At 42.4% G+C, this 15,727-nt stretch overlaps 1 protein-coding gene and 1 non-coding gene across 2 annotated transcripts in view; both read right to left on the bottom strand.

The window, feature by feature from the left end:
* Nucleotides 1–3,104, bottom strand: part of LOC131289073 (uncharacterized) — a 64,275-nt gene extending 61,171 nt beyond the window's left edge. Inside the window, exon 1 of the mRNA XM_058318271.1 lies at nt 2,940–3,104. Within this exon, the coding sequence (XP_058174254.1) occupies nt 2,940–3,104 (165 nt within the window). The remainder of the gene's footprint in view (nt 1–2,939) is intronic.
* An 8,157-nt stretch (nt 3,105–11,261) lies between these two features.
* On the bottom strand, nt 11,262–11,334 carry Trnak-cuu (transfer RNA lysine (anticodon CUU)). Its single transcript has one exon. It is a non-coding gene; the product is annotated as a tRNA-Lys (tRNA).
* Nucleotides 11,335–15,727: the final 4,393 nt, after the last annotated feature.

The raw sequence follows: 15,727 nt of genomic DNA, 5'->3' as shown, positions 1-15,727 counted from the left end.
ATACCTTCAAGAACAAGCACTGTAACCTCCCAAAAACTCAATACCACCTTCGTCCCAAAGATTGAATCAGATACATCTAGATACATCATATAAATCTCATAGACATAGGATTATTGGGCTTCTGTGCTTCTTATTTTAGAGTTTTCATCTTAAGATCGCGAGAAGAAATCGTTGAAAGATAAATTTCTATAGTACTGGGAACCAAAGCGCACTAAGCGGAACTAACAGCGCATCAGGTACTTCGCGCGATCATGTTCACGGATTGCAATATAAGCGATAAACCTGCCTAAAACAAGATTTAAGCTTGATATCTGCATTAAGATAATGCATACTAAATGTATCTTCCGTATGAAATGACTTACTAAAGGACGAATATAAAAACTGAAAAAGGACTGTTACACTTGACATGATTCATCTGTAGCCTAATGCAGATCAAACCGCCAAGAATTTAAAAACATTATTAGTTTTCTAAAGTTTATATGGAAGCATCAAACCTATTACACTATATGCCCCATTTCATGGCTGAGTACTTCTTATTGCCTTCGTTTAGAGAGCCACAATTTGTAGAAACACTCGACACAATTATAGCTGCATAAACCGTAATAAAGTGTGCCTTAAAATTCTTTGTGCGTTCCTCTAAAATCGCAGGCGCTCGCGTACAGCCCCATCCTCTGAAGCTATTTGTTTTCTCATCATAAACTCTGATCAACCATTTGCGCGGTACAGTTACTTCTGGGCGGAAGAAAAAGAAGCCGCTACCGGGAGGGGTTCCCGGTGAAATGCAGTGCTTCCGTTCCTTAATTCAGCTGATCGGTGCTTAAATGCAGCCCTTCCCGGCCCACCACTTGAAAGGGACCGATGGAAATAGAAATAACAATAAAAATATCTGAAATTTTTCCGGCACTGAGTGGTGTGCAGCGATAGTTTCTGAGCCTCGATGCAAACGGTTTCCCTCTGCGCCCGATTCCCATATGTGAGCATCATTCGCACCACATTTTGTGACCCTTTTCCTGTTTGTCGGCTCGCCAACATTTCTAAGACTTCCCTCTTCCGTTCCCGGACCGTGCGCTGGAGCACTGGATGCATTTGAGTCGTCAGTCCATCACGTCTTTCCCTCCACCATATCATCCAGCACACCTGAACTCACACTCACACAATCCGGGGTGTGCATACGCGCCATGATGACCGCAATTCTCGGGCATGCTGCATTCCGCCACTTCCACGCCGTGCTCTTGACGATGATGGGAAGCGATCGGCGGAATGAACAAAAGCGGAAAACGTGCCAGAGACCAGAAATAGATCCACGGAATCAATGCCGCAGAACACATGCAATGTGCCACCCTCCGGCGGCGATCGGTGATACCGGATCTCTCCGCGTGCACTCATCACGGGACATGGCGGGACTCGGTGACACGAGGCTGTGGATGCGCTTTCTTACCGCAGGGGAAGTGGCCCTTCGTCGCGGCAGATACCTCGTCACACCTTTCCAACTTCTTCCAGCATGCGGCGGAAAGAAAGAGCATCATGGAAGCGCTTGTGGAAAGGCTCTTTCTGCACTCACAACAAACAACTAACGACGGTTCGTTGTGATCGCGGATGGACGGCTGGAAACAACGTGTCACAACGTGCCTACCTCGCTTCTGTACGCCTTCCCCACCGGAGGACCTAAACTAGTTCAGGTTCGTTTCAGCTTTTTATTATCGTATATCGCCGACAGGCGACGTTGTTTTCATTTGAGTTTGAAAAAGAAAAAAAAGATAACCAGCACACAACGCCGTCACCTGTATCCATTCATTCGATTTTTCATGGTTATGCTTCCTCTCCGCACGGTCACTATCACCGGTGGTTCAGGCGTCGAGCAAACATTAGACCTACTTTTGACGGCAGCACGACGCACCGATGCGTTTTCATTGTTCTTCGACGACGGATCGCACATGTCCCACCGTAAGATCGGTGTTCTTGGTTTTAGTCTGAGGTATTACGACTTTGGAGTTAGAGGTTCCCCCAAGGCAAGGGTCCCATACCTGACATGCGATAATTTGTCGGATAAGTTGAGCTTTTCGGGAGAGCTTGAAGGAATGAACTTTTAGAACATAGACAAACAATGGCTTGAGCAGCAAACTATTAGCTTATCCGATATAGCTCAGAAAACACAAAAGTGCGATTACAAACAGTCGATATCGATAAGTCATCTCAGGCAAACAATTGTAATGGAAGCGTGATCAGAGAAATTGTTTGGATCGAAGTAATATACTATCGAACATTATGGCATTATAGCTCCCAACTCCGCCTTTGCAAAACTTTATTTTTGAACCTCGCAACACCTTGCACAATTGATTAGCTCGCCGTTTCGGGTTTTCAACGGCGGCACCAGAAAGACGAGACCCTTAACCACACATCATCCATCCATATCGTCGGCGTAGGAGCAGTGCTAATGACTAGTTGAGTATATTTGAGTGATTGATGGTAAAACATTACGATGTGTCTTTCCGTTCGAGCGGGACCGATAACATGTAGATTCTTTCTTCGTACGCTGATGGATTGGCGGAAGAAAAAATAAACAAGCACGTCTTCTAGGCCGGGGGTAAAAGCATTCGCTTATCAATGAGCGCTCTCGGGACGAACAGTGGTACACCTCCTGCACACCTGTGGTAATCGGCGGCGACCTACAAGGTCATTCGGAGCGATAATTGAACACGCCAGTCCGTACATGCGTGACGCGCCCAGAAAGTACGAGCCCTATCGGGCCAAGATTCACATGCCAACGCAGGCCAGAGGAACGAGCGGCATACACAGCCAGAGGAACGAGACAGGTAGGCATGGCGGAGGAAGAAAATACATAGCAACATGCACTGATTGCTCTGGAGCGGAGAACATTCGATGAGCATACGACTAAGGTAGACGGATTTTGGGGAGCCATGTTTGACGTTGTCACTCACCTTGGGCAACGACGCTAGGCACTGCTGCTTCACATCCCACACGATCTTGTCCGACGGAAACTGGAGACACTTGTGGACGTTCAGCTCGGGCACAAACACGCGCACCAGCAGCCAGCCATCGCGCGGTTCGGGCGGTGGCTCGTCGTCGAACGTGATGGTGTCCATTTTGCTTGCGGACGCCGTGAGCGTTGATGGCAGTTGAGGCGCTAGTTCTGGCCTCGGTTCAGCTTCCTGTCGAAAGACACTGGCTTCACGCTTGCACGGAAGTTGGTTTAAAGCATGATGGACCCGGACACAGAACTCCCTTCAGCCAAAATAGTACATAGGTTCTGAAAAGATAAAATAAGTAGGATGTTAGTAATTGATCTAAATCAATTGAAATGATAAATCTAAACAGTCAACATTCGTGTGCAAATATCTACCATACTTAGAACACTTGATATGAAATGGGTAAACTTGACGAAATTGGATCATCGCCACCACACCTTCTACCTTCGGGCGATTTATCCCAGAAAGGAAATGGAATCGTCTTTGGGATGAAATTGAATTTGCTAAAATTGTCATCAGATTCAAAACTGAGTTCGACATCTAGAGGCTGTCCTCTTACTGCAAACAAGGACCGATGCAGCTAGACGAGAGCGGAAATTGCGATATGGAAATTGTATCCGCCGTTCGGAACGCTTCAGGATAAAACCGGGTTCGGAAGGCATGGTTTTACTATCATTTGTGAAAGAGTTCTTCATTGAAGGAGGCACGCACGGAAGTCGCTACGATAAAAGTCATAATTTGAAAAAATTAGCCTCACAAAATGCTTGTAAAGTTGACATCGCTAGAGACTAAGGGCAATGAAAAAAAAGTACAATAACCATCAGTATGGTCCTACCAGTTTCATTACGATCCGCTACATCCCATAAAGCATCCGAACCGAGTGATTATGTTGAAAGATTTACGAGGGTACGTTCGAGAATTTCTAATCGTAGGACCATGGACCTCTAGTAGTTTCTTCACTTTCATGGTCTAATCTAACAGTCCTGGCGAAGAGACGCCCGCTAAAACACTGCAATAAATAATTACATATTGCTCCACAAGGTAACCGCAGGACACCGCCAGATGCATCAACTATCGGGGACCGGGGCAACGACACCACCGTCGTGTGGACTGAGCTAGGAATCTTCAAGATCAGCAGATTCTTGCTGGAGTCGACTTAAGGGCGGTAAAAATAGAACGTAGAACCGGAACGTAGCTGCGTACCGGTTCTACGTTCTATTTTTACTACTAACGTCAATCTCACTGGCACGTGCCTGAGGGATCCATAAGTAAGAATATCCATTTCACGGAACACTTTCCAGTGTGGAGCGGGATTTAGATTTGAGACCCTGAAGGGCTCAATCAGGCTCGGCGGCAGCCTGATGGACCGACGACTGATGCAGTCGGCTGATAGCGATGGCAGTGGGAAAGCAGGACGCTACCCTATGCTTACGGTCGTATTTTTCCAACAGACCACAGCTATGCTGTAATTACCGGCAATCCCGCGTGCTCTCGGCGTGTTCGACCATTTGCAGTTCGCGTACCGCGCGAAGGACGCGCACGTTCTGAACCAAATTAAATCCGCTTCGCTGGCACATTCCTTCCTCCGGTGCCACGACTAACTATCAACACAGCAGCAACACCGGAGCGACGTTTCGGTCTCAAGAACCACCTCCGGCTCCACGCTGCGTCGACGGTGGAAGACGCACAGCACTTAAATCACTCCGAACTCCATCTTCCATCTTCCCCATAGCCGTAGTATGGCGCTCTCCTCTGATCAGCCCATCGTATCTCGATCCATATGGATTCCGAGTGGCGAATGACGACGGTAGGGGTGATTTGAATACCGTTGGTTACCCCCGAGAGCAAACCAAGAGCGCATCATCACAGTGCACGCTAGGCCACCGACACCGGCGAGCGCGCACATTCCGCTGAGGACGGGACAGGCAGAACCGGTGTCGCATCACCGGAGAAAAGCGACTACTTTTGGCGTATACCTTCTTCTACACGGGGGATGTGATGTCAATGCACTTTGCGCGAAGGTGCGTACAGCATGTAGCAAGCGAGCGGCTGGCTAATCTCTCGCAACGGCTATTTTGAGCCCGATCTATGGTCAGATTCTAGGAAGTTCATTAATCAAAGCAATTTACACACCGAACAAGATCGAACGAAACAGAGCTTAATTGATGGCAAAAAGCACCTGTTACTGTCATGATTGAAATTGTAATGTGCACATTTAATATTCAGTTTCATTTACGTGAATGTGAACCAATTGTAATAGCAAAATAATAATTTATTCATGGTGCCTTTAAGAAGTTATTACAATAGAAGCAATATCAATAACATACAAATGGATGCACAGATCGTGTCTATTAATAAAGCTGTTAAATAGATACATATCGTAAGAAATGTTAGGTGCACAGACATTTTCACATTTTTCTTCTACGTGTAGCTTGAACAAAATGGTTCAACTTAGTCCTAGACCTAGTGTAGGTCTTATAAACAAATTAAAAAATAGGTATAGAAAAAGCCATCAATACTTTTAAAATAGTAAAGAAGAATGTTATGTATACATCGTTTAAAAAAAAAAGAAAAGATTTAAAAAAGAGGGAGACATTTTTAAAAGAACTTCTTCTACTTCACAAACCATTTAAACAAATTGATATCGCCATTTTTTGAGACGACGACGCCATTTTTACAAGGACGACATTACTTTGGATTTTTTAAACAACAACGAGTCATTTGCTGTGGAATCGCAATGCCAGAACTTTTTATACTACACAATATAGTTCCTGTTTAACCATAGGAAAATGTGTTTGAGTGTAAGAAAATTGTATTCAGTTCATGTAAAACTAGAAATTTAAAGTTTCCATAACATAAGAAAAGTTATTCAAACTTGAAAAAACAAATAAACTAGAAACAACGCGAAAAGCATGAAGAATTATTACAGGTTTGAATCTAATTTTACTGTTGTAACTAATCCGATAGGGTTTTTGTCGAAACTATATTTCTTAACCATTTTGAAAGTGGTTTGTGCACAAAAAAAACCCAAAAAAGCTTTCCCACGTGATTAATTTCCCATAAAATTCGAATGTTCTCGCTTGACACGTTTAGCATCGGGAAGGTGACATTTGGTTTTGCAGACTGTCCAGGTGACGATAGTAAAACAACGAAATGTCAAGTCCAATATTTTCGTAACAGATCATTAGAACCGTACCGAAATATTTACTTGGTTCAAACAGATTCACTCGCATCGCACATGTATAAATCAGCAGTTTGCTCCGTAAGCCGTAGGAAAATCCTTTCATGCTCATGCTCGGTTTCTGCTGACCATGGCGACGATTGTTGATTTAATCGAGGCCACCCACTGGTGCCGCTCGTCGGATCAAATAACGGGCCGTAGCGCTATCAATTCTAAGGAACCAATCCGATGTCACGGCATGGAATGAAAAGGGCTCGTTTACCCGTCGAAGTGTGGCTCGCGGACCAATACGGCACTACTTCAGGTGCTTCCCTTTCAAGGTACAGTCGTGTTCGCGGTTGGAGTGGACACTAACTAGTACGTCCAAGTCCCCATGGGCTCCAAACAAAGTCACCACAGAGAAGCAAAAAGAAACCATCGACATAAAGCTCCTTCGAACACGTGGAAAATTCGAAACCAATCGTCGGCTTTCACATGACTGTCGTAGGTTTTGGCCGCTAGAAGCGCGTCTTCGTGTGTCGGGAAAACAACGGAAAGCCCCGGCAACCGGTTCTAATCGACTTCGACACGGTCAAAGGTTAGGAAGCGATCGTGAAGCACACTACGGGGTGGGTAAAAGTCTCCTTCCTTCAGCGTCAGGTAAAGCGTGCTGGTTCAATTTCAAGGGCTCGGAAAAAGCAAACTATTCCACAAGTGATCCCGTTGCTAGTCGTTGGGGAAGGAATTATTTTTGGAGCCGCACGTTCACGTTCCGTGCAGTTGCAGGGTTTCAGCAGTTCTCGGCAATTGCTTGTTTAGGTTCAACTTGGCAGACATACGACACTCCCTCCAGAACTACGAACGTACTTTCTTATGTTTCATACAGCGAAGGACCGCAAGATCAGCCTTTTTTCAGCGTAGTATTAAACGTATAACTGTTTACATGCAGGGCAAATTAGCTTACTTTGCAGATATTTAAAGGAAGGTACCACGGTAGGTTATCGTTGTTTCTACTTTTTAGTCCCTTTGACTTCCAAAGCTGTATCCGTTCCCCGGTTGTATTATTCTACAATGTTTCTCTGCTTAGAATTACTTTCAAGTTAGTCAAACATGTGACGCTATGCTTTCGCCATATAACTGTAATAGAATGCAAGCTTGCGAATTTGGTGTAAGTATGTTCAAACACCACAGGGCTGCTTCCCCTTCGGAAACGGCAGCCCGATCAAACCAGCTAGCGGGAGAAATAAATAATACTGATCGCGTTCAATTTAACTTGCCTCGCAGCAGCACCGTTAGACCCCGTGCGGCGTGTTTGGGCCGTTTCGTGGCGATTCGCCTGGTTTAAAATAGGAAAAAAAAGAACAGCCATGAAATAGCGCTGGGATCGGGAAATCAACTTGATCTGCGCGCCACAACATATCACGACGAGCGAAGCGCCCACAAAACAGCACCACCACCATCTGTGACTTCCTGTGGGAGAGGAGTACGGCTCATGCCGATGCTTCAGAGCGGCAGGTTTTTGGTGGTTGGGCGCATTTTATTTCTTGTACTCTCTTTTGCTTCCTGTTTCCTTCCACTCTAGGTCGGTGGTAGTACCCTGGTGGGGGGGGAGCCCTCGATTACGGACGCTGTCGAAATCAAGAAGCCCCAGAAAAGATGCTTCCTATTCAATATACCCCCCCCCCCCCCCCCCCCTCTCCCCATCCCTTCTGCTCGCCTACGCTAACCGCCACGGGAATCCACAAGTAATTAACCCTTACACGAGCAACTTAAATCAATAACTTGCAGATAAATAACCACTCGATCGCAGTACAATCCGACGATGTACCCACGTTTTGCCACTGAAAGCGGCCGCGAGACGCGGGGTTTTTGGGTGGTGGCACTGGTATCCGGGAACACGTTCGAAAGGTGTTGATGGAGGTGGGTAGATCGAATCTGCCAAATGGAATCAGCAGCGTCCCAGCCCGACTCTTGCCTCTTCAGGGAAGGAAGTACAAATTGGAACGATTTACAAGGCAAAATAAATTATTACACTTACAGAAACAGCCGGCAAGCAGCCGAACTCGATAACAGAACCGAAATTGATTTTCCACACATTCGCATGCGTGTTGTAGCACGTACAGAATGCTACCGTGCTTCGCAAGGTAGCAACCGGATGAGAAAATGTAGAATGAAATATTTTCTTATTTATAGTTGAGGAACGAAATTAATTTTTTTCGCAAAACAAGTACTGTTGAGGATAAGTCAAAATATAAGATAAATATTGCGAAATCGTTATTTAGAGCACTTAATCCTACTGGAATCTTCTGAAACTTTCATCTTCGTCTTAAAATTAATATTGATGAATTGAATTGATTCAATTAAACAATCTTTCAATTTTATTTCAAAGATATAACATGTTTTGCAGACTTCCAAACGTACTCAGACAGCAAACCGTTACAAACCAGTATGTTGGTAGTAGTTTAACAAACATCATGAACTGTAGCTCGGGGTGTAGGTGTACAAAGAACCCTATGAATGTTTGCTTTAAGCTATTTACATAAATGAGTCAGGTCTTTTACGGATATCTGGATAGCCGTGAGCGTACGCCGGTTTGAACACAACCCACGAGTTTTGGAGCGTAGGTTCGAATCTCATTTAAAAAAGAGAAAATCTTTTAGAGTGTAGTAAGAGAAAAAACAGTTCAACAAACTCAGTTTAGTCATTTTCATTATCACATGAATATCTTGCTTAGTGGAATAAGCACTTTTCCAATTGGATGCTTGAAAATAATGAATACAAAAATAAATGTTCACTTAATTCTATATGTTCATTGATTTCGATGAAACTATCCCTCAATGACGATGAAACTATCCCTTTCTGGAACATGCTTATATTATCATTATTTTGCGAATCAAAAATATATTATCTTATTGCATCCTTGACATTCGCCATAACTTGTGGAAAGCAATAATTTAACACTTTAATACAACGTACGCTTTGTTCCGGGGCAAAATCGATCAAAGTCAAAACAAGTGTGCAGAAAAATGGTGTCCGACGCTTGGCAAGCCTCGTCGTCGCTCAGTGGACATCCCGACCCGGCACTCCCATCCGACGACGACTTGACCACTTTGCAGCATAACAAATGACCTAATTAAGACGCGCCACACTGGCTCCAAATTGTTACTCCTCAATCAGCGAAGATCGCCCCCATGGCGGAAGTAAACAAGTCATCAATTTAACCTACTCGCACCCCACGGTCGGTGGGAAACTACGGTGGAGTTCGCAAACGCAAGGAACCGTGCACGTCATCATCACCATTAGCGCAGGGAGGAAGAGAAGAAAAACAAAACCCCAACACTCCACAACACTCAACACCTTATGCGAAACGAAAAAATGCTACTACGGTACTGTTCATTACAGGAAGGTTCCGCACGTACGGCTTCGGGTGCCGATCTTTTCCCTTGTCAACGGCAACATTCGTCCGATTTGTTAAATCTCGCCATCGGCGCCAAAAAGCAGGACGCGCGAGATCAGGTGCGAGGAAGAGTCAGATTTCGAAAATGACAACTCTCACTTGATGAGTGCTTCCTTCGCGACCGCGTTCGTCGAGACGGTTGCAAATGTAAACCCTACCTTGTTCACCGTGGACAAACACACACACGCGCGTGCGCTCGGGACACGGGTCTGGATTTGCCTCGACATCGACCAGCCAGTCAAGCGAACAGGTCAAGAGCTTGGTCAAGCAGAGAAAAATGAAAATAGCAGGAGAGACGTTAAAAAAACACGCACACAACACTTGTCCACCTTTCCAAATGATCTCCCCGCGGTTTCGGTGGAAAAAAGCCGCACACTTGGAGGGCAGCCTTAAATTCAGCAACAGGTTTCTGGGCGGTTTCCTTTCCATTTCGCTGAGTTTCGGCGATCGGCACACGGCCTCTGTTGCGGAGTCCAATGCAGCGGCGGACCAACAACAGCAGCAACAGACGTCCATTTTTCGTGTCCGTACCGCGACTTCAGATGATAGCCGCACCGGCAAAGATCCCTTTCCATCTCCATTGACGTAGCTTCACCAAATTTAGGCCACAAAGCGCCGCTCCAAAAGCACTGCTACGCTGCAGCGTTCGGGGAGACCCGGCGGTTCGGGTACATTCCAAAACGAAATTGTTGGGTCGAGGAAACATTGATTTTTGATTACGGAAAAAACATACATACACGCATTTTTCATTTCGTAGACATCCTCTCAACGGGATGGTCGGCCTTGCGGAAGTGCGGCACAATAGTTTGTGAGGAGTTTAAATATTTCTGATGTTCATATTAAACGGATTTGTATAAAGCGTATACCACAGAATGTTAATAGCTGTTTAGACGAATTAATGATCAATGAACGTGGTTTACGCCGAACTTGTGAATCAATTGACCTTATCTCGCAACCAAGCGAATAAATGCGCCCACTGTTGACTGTTACTGAAGACACACCAAAACCCCATGGCCACCCTGACTTCATAGTCATACATAGCCGAACCAGCGCGTGCCGTTATGCACGATGGTTCGCGAGCGTAGAAGCGCCCAGGTGCTCATCAGCACCGAAATACGTGCGAATGTGGCCACAACCGGTGCGACAAGTGATGCACAAAAAAGTTAGCCACAAAATTAGAATGACAATAAACGCCGGCATTAATTAGCCTTCATTCGGCGTGGACGATAGGTGAAGGAGATCAGGATTTATGGTAGGGTGTCGTCTGTGGCGGTGAAACCAGTTGAACACAAACACGACACGGAACAGACAAACACTTAACATAAATGCCTTGTACTTGCTCTTGGATCATATTCAAGTCATAATATGTTAGCCTTGTACTTCTTTGGTTATTTGGAAGACTGCTTTTTGCTTTGGTATCACCTGATGGAGTTTAATCTTTACTACGAGGTAATACGAAACATGCGCATATGCGCAAGCAAGCGAAATATACGCATTAGCAGTCGTGTCTCTATTGCATGATACAAGCAGAACTGTATGAGCCAACTTATACGGTGGCACACGTTCGATGTAATATGTCTGTAAACAAGGAACTATAGCACGATTTGTATAATTCCATGTAAGCAAAACAAAAAGTGAAGAGAAAAAAAGAAGCACGCGCCCAACGTGGGGCTCGAACCCACGACCCTGAGATTAAGAGTCTCATGCTCTACCGACTGAGCTAGCCGGGCACATGTGAGAGGAGCGAGACGATTTCTGTTTGTATCTCATCGGCAAGGATTGTTTCGATAAGATCTGATCAGTGATTAGAATGTTATCACAATTCTTGAAAGTATTGAGTATTGAATAACTGTAACGAGAAGCAAATTAAATACGAAAGTCAATGCAATGAAGAGTGTAACAGAAGTAAGTCATGATGGTCCATCAACAGATAATGATCTTTGACAAGCTCACTTCACTTGATCAAAGCATTTCTCGATCATGTACACTTGATCTGATCTTCGAAAATCTGATAAGCTTGTCTAGCTTGTCATAACTATGAAAAACTGCGACCGCCTATGACACCATCTAACAAAAAATAGCATATTTAAACCTTGAGCTCGTCCAGCGTGAAGACAAATATCTGATTGTCGTCCTCTTATAGTTTCCGTGATTCAAACGAATAGATGACCTTAAGAATTAACTTTAATATAAAAGTCGACTGAATGTCTGTGAAAAAAGGGACTAGATTGCAGTGTAATTAAAATAACCACGATGATGGCAAAACAAAAACAGGAATGGATTCGATAATTTCAAGCTACTTAAATATCTTGCATTGGGAGATCAAGGATCTAGCGAATAAAACGTGTATTAAAATCAGTAAACACCGACCGGGAAAAGTATGAACTTTCATAAAAAGGCAACCAACAAATGCGGTAACCAAAATCCAATTACAGTAACTGACGCAGTTGATGAATAATCGAGGTGAACAAACGAAACAATTTCACGATTATTTAAGCACCATAATTGCGAACTAACCAGTCTAGTGCTGTTACTCCCTCAAAGGAAGATACGCGCATGTCGTGGCGGTTTAACCTACGGTCAGGTTTCGATTGGTCGGCCAGAGTGACGATGCTGTTCACTTTGTCGGCGGATGAACGAATTATGCTGAAGCTTTTTTCTCCCTCTTGGAAGTTGTATCTTTAATGCTCACAAAATGCCCACTCTAAGCGCGCACCTCCGGTGAAATGGTAGAGAAAGGTATTTACGCCTGCGGTTGGAATGTTCAACTTTCAAACTGTTTTGTCGTTTTTTTTTATCTAATGTTGAGAAATTGAACCTCTCACCGAAATGCGAGTCCCATGGATTTGGGATTCTTGCATCGTTAGATTGGCTGCAGTAAACTGCGCAACACGACGAACGAACGGCACCGTCAAAATAGCTACGAAAAATACTGTAAACGTAACCATTTCCTGCATACTAACCTGAAATTGATGGTTCGTTCCAACAACCATTTCGTATATTTTTCAAAAACAACGCAATATTTTTATACGAGATGAATATAAGCATTTTTACACTCACTAGAGTAGTGATATTTAAAAAAAAGTTGATCAGTTGATCCAATTCCCTTGTTTGATTTATAAAAGTTAATTTTTGTAAGGGACACAATTTGTTAACAGTAAACCACTGAAGAATACAAATCTAAAGATTGCACTAAATACAATATTAATCTTTTAATTCTAGAATTTTAAAATATTATATGTGTTTAAATTACGGGAGATAAATAACAATGGAACATTTAATTCCAAAATGAACTATGCAGAACTTTAGAAGAAGACCCCCTTCTCTTTTCGACATGCTTCATGGTTAGCATGCTACCGAATTAGAAACGGGCCAAACTTTCAGAATGTTTGATGATTTTTTTTACACATAGTTTACCATCGTTATGACCTTGACCTTACGAAGGATGGAAACGGAAGTAAACGAACGTCCAGAACAGTCCCCAGCAAGGCAGCAGAGAGAAAAACAATACTTCTTATCGTCCATCGTTCTAATACACCGAAATACAGTATTATAGGAACCTAGAAGAACCTCACTAGTTTATATGCGACGCTACAACAGAGGCAAAACACAAACAGGAAAAGCTCACGCGGCGACTAACGGCTTTTCACACCGTGATGGATGATCGAAATTCTACTGATGACCCGTAACATTTGAAACAAACTACGTCGCTATGGTGATAAACAACTAAGACCGGATGGACCTATCGAGGTATACAGTTATTTTCGCAGCATTTTAGTAAAAGAATCAAATACGGATTAAGCACTGATGGTAGTTACAGAATACAGAAAAGTTTGTACAATTTATTGTATCAATGTATTTTATGTATTTTATGAATCAAATACGGATTAAGCACTGATGGTAGTTACAGAATACAGAAAAGTTTGTACAAGTATTTGTACAATTGAAATCAGTTCAAGTTATAAAAGAAATAAGGAGAACCAATTAGTATTTATTACAATAATTCACGGCAAATCAAAACGCCTGATTTCATATATTATTGTTTTCGGTCCAAGGGACATGAACCTTGATACTACACTACTCCCTTTCTACAGCACGGACTTTAATGGTTCACATACTTTGCATCGTCACTTACCCGCGTCTACTTGACGATTTTACAAAATCGTTGGTTTGCATAACATATTTTTTACCTTCAAGTTAGATGGTTCATCTATAAGCATTCGTACTCAAGTACATTTTTGCATCTTTTAAGAACTTACAAAAAATATTAAAGTAACAAATTCTGAGGGCCTAATAAGATTAGGACTGCGCTGCTGGAATGAGGTATCTTAACCCTTTTTTATAGATAACTCTTAAGTGCACAAGTGAAGAGCGCAATCCGTACACCATTCTGCTTAAGATCATCTTCACCCATCGTCACTATAATTATCAGCATCATCATTAAAAGTATAATTACTTCCAGCGCTAAAAATACCCCTAGCCGCTTGGGGTTTACGAGTGTTAGTGGGTGAACCTTGAATTCTGCTACACAGATATTTGAAGAGGAAAACAAAAACGTACGTATAATGGAAGACTCAAGGTCAATAAATTTTCAACCCGAAAGATTCCCGCGAATCGCTCCTATAAAAAACAATCCACCCGAGCGCTTCTCGGTGATACAAATCACGAAAAAGGAAATCCCGTGGTTTGCGGGAAGAAAGAAACATGACGTATGTCGGAAACAAATTCAGATAAGCAAAAAAAAAACGCCTACTCTTGGCACTTGTGAGTAGCTGCTCTTTTAATTAAAAATCATACCATTGACACTTGCCCATTCGGAAACTCTTCAACACGCTCGATGGGACGGTCTGTAATAAGTGGACAAGAGTCCACCCTAAACTATCATTATGCCACAGCGCAAACTACCACACATGAGGTCATTTTTTTCCTTCAACTGTGCAAATTATGCTTTTTTGCTTTCGTTTCATCCACCGTTATTAGATGCTAAAAGTGATAGTCTGCCTTAGAAAACTATTAGCTTCATGGTGCTTCGATCTGATGATGGCACGTCTTTGCATTTCGTCGATGATCATCGGTACATTTTCAATTTTGAACCATGTTTGATTACCAACATCGAACAAAACTATTTATAGTGATTTGCAACAATATCCGTATTATGTTTCAGAAAATTAAAGAGCTGTCTTCCATGATTCGATTATGTGAAATTCAACATTAGAAATGTAATCTATCATTGAAATCAGTTCTCTTTTTCTAAGCTTAAAAGCCATTTTAAATTTTTCTACGCTGGTTTTTTATGAAAAATGAACAATTTTTTTCTCTTTTCTCTTTTAGAGGGATTAAATATTCCCAACTAGCTAGATGTTCCGGTGATGATGCTAGGTAAAGAAGGTGGAGGAAAGAGTAATGTTTTTTACTCTTCACTCGAGGGTTGTGTTTCTACAGTTATTCAAAAGTTATGCTTTCAACTTTCTGAAAAACTTTATTTGAACGACCGATCGAAATCTAGTTCTGGGCATAACTTTCTTTTTTAAACTATTTATTTGGTTTGAGAAGGCTAATTTAATTGTTATAATTAAATATGAAAATGTTTAAAATGATTGATATTTATTTAATTGATTCTCCCATGCTGTGTTAATGCTGCTGTATAACTTTTGATGAAAACACCTTAGCATATGGCGCGGTCATTGGCATACAGTACCAGCCAGCGATGCACACACAAGCGGGTTGAGAGTTTTTTTTTTATTAGAACCGTGTATGAGCCTAAATTTTGGTTAAGATTAATAAAAATACAGAAATTACTACGAATAATAACTGTTTTACGTAAAAACTATAGAAAGACAATCTTTTGTTTGTGCAACACAAATAAAGATTTTATGATGTGTTGTTTTTTTGTCAACAATTATAGAGGTCATGTATACTTGTTTAGTTTGTTTAAGAAGAAACTGAGTTTCAAATTTAAAATTAAGATGATTATATAAAAAAAAACAGGAAACAAACAAATCTTCATCGGAATCTTAAACTTAATGGGTAATGGGGTACAGAAAATTTCATACAAAAAAAAGCTAAAATATATAATAATTTCCATTAAGTGTTATTTGAATAAGTTGCTGCTGTTTGTTATTA

Source organism: Anopheles ziemanni, chromosome 3, assembly GCF_943734765.1.
Source record: "Anopheles ziemanni chromosome 3, idAnoZiCoDA_A2_x.2, whole genome shotgun sequence".
Lineage (NCBI taxonomy): Eukaryota > Metazoa > Arthropoda > Insecta > Diptera > Culicidae > Anopheles > Anopheles ziemanni.
The sequence above is the reverse complement of the archived record's forward strand: the minus strand, read 5'-3'. Positions and strand labels throughout refer to the sequence as shown.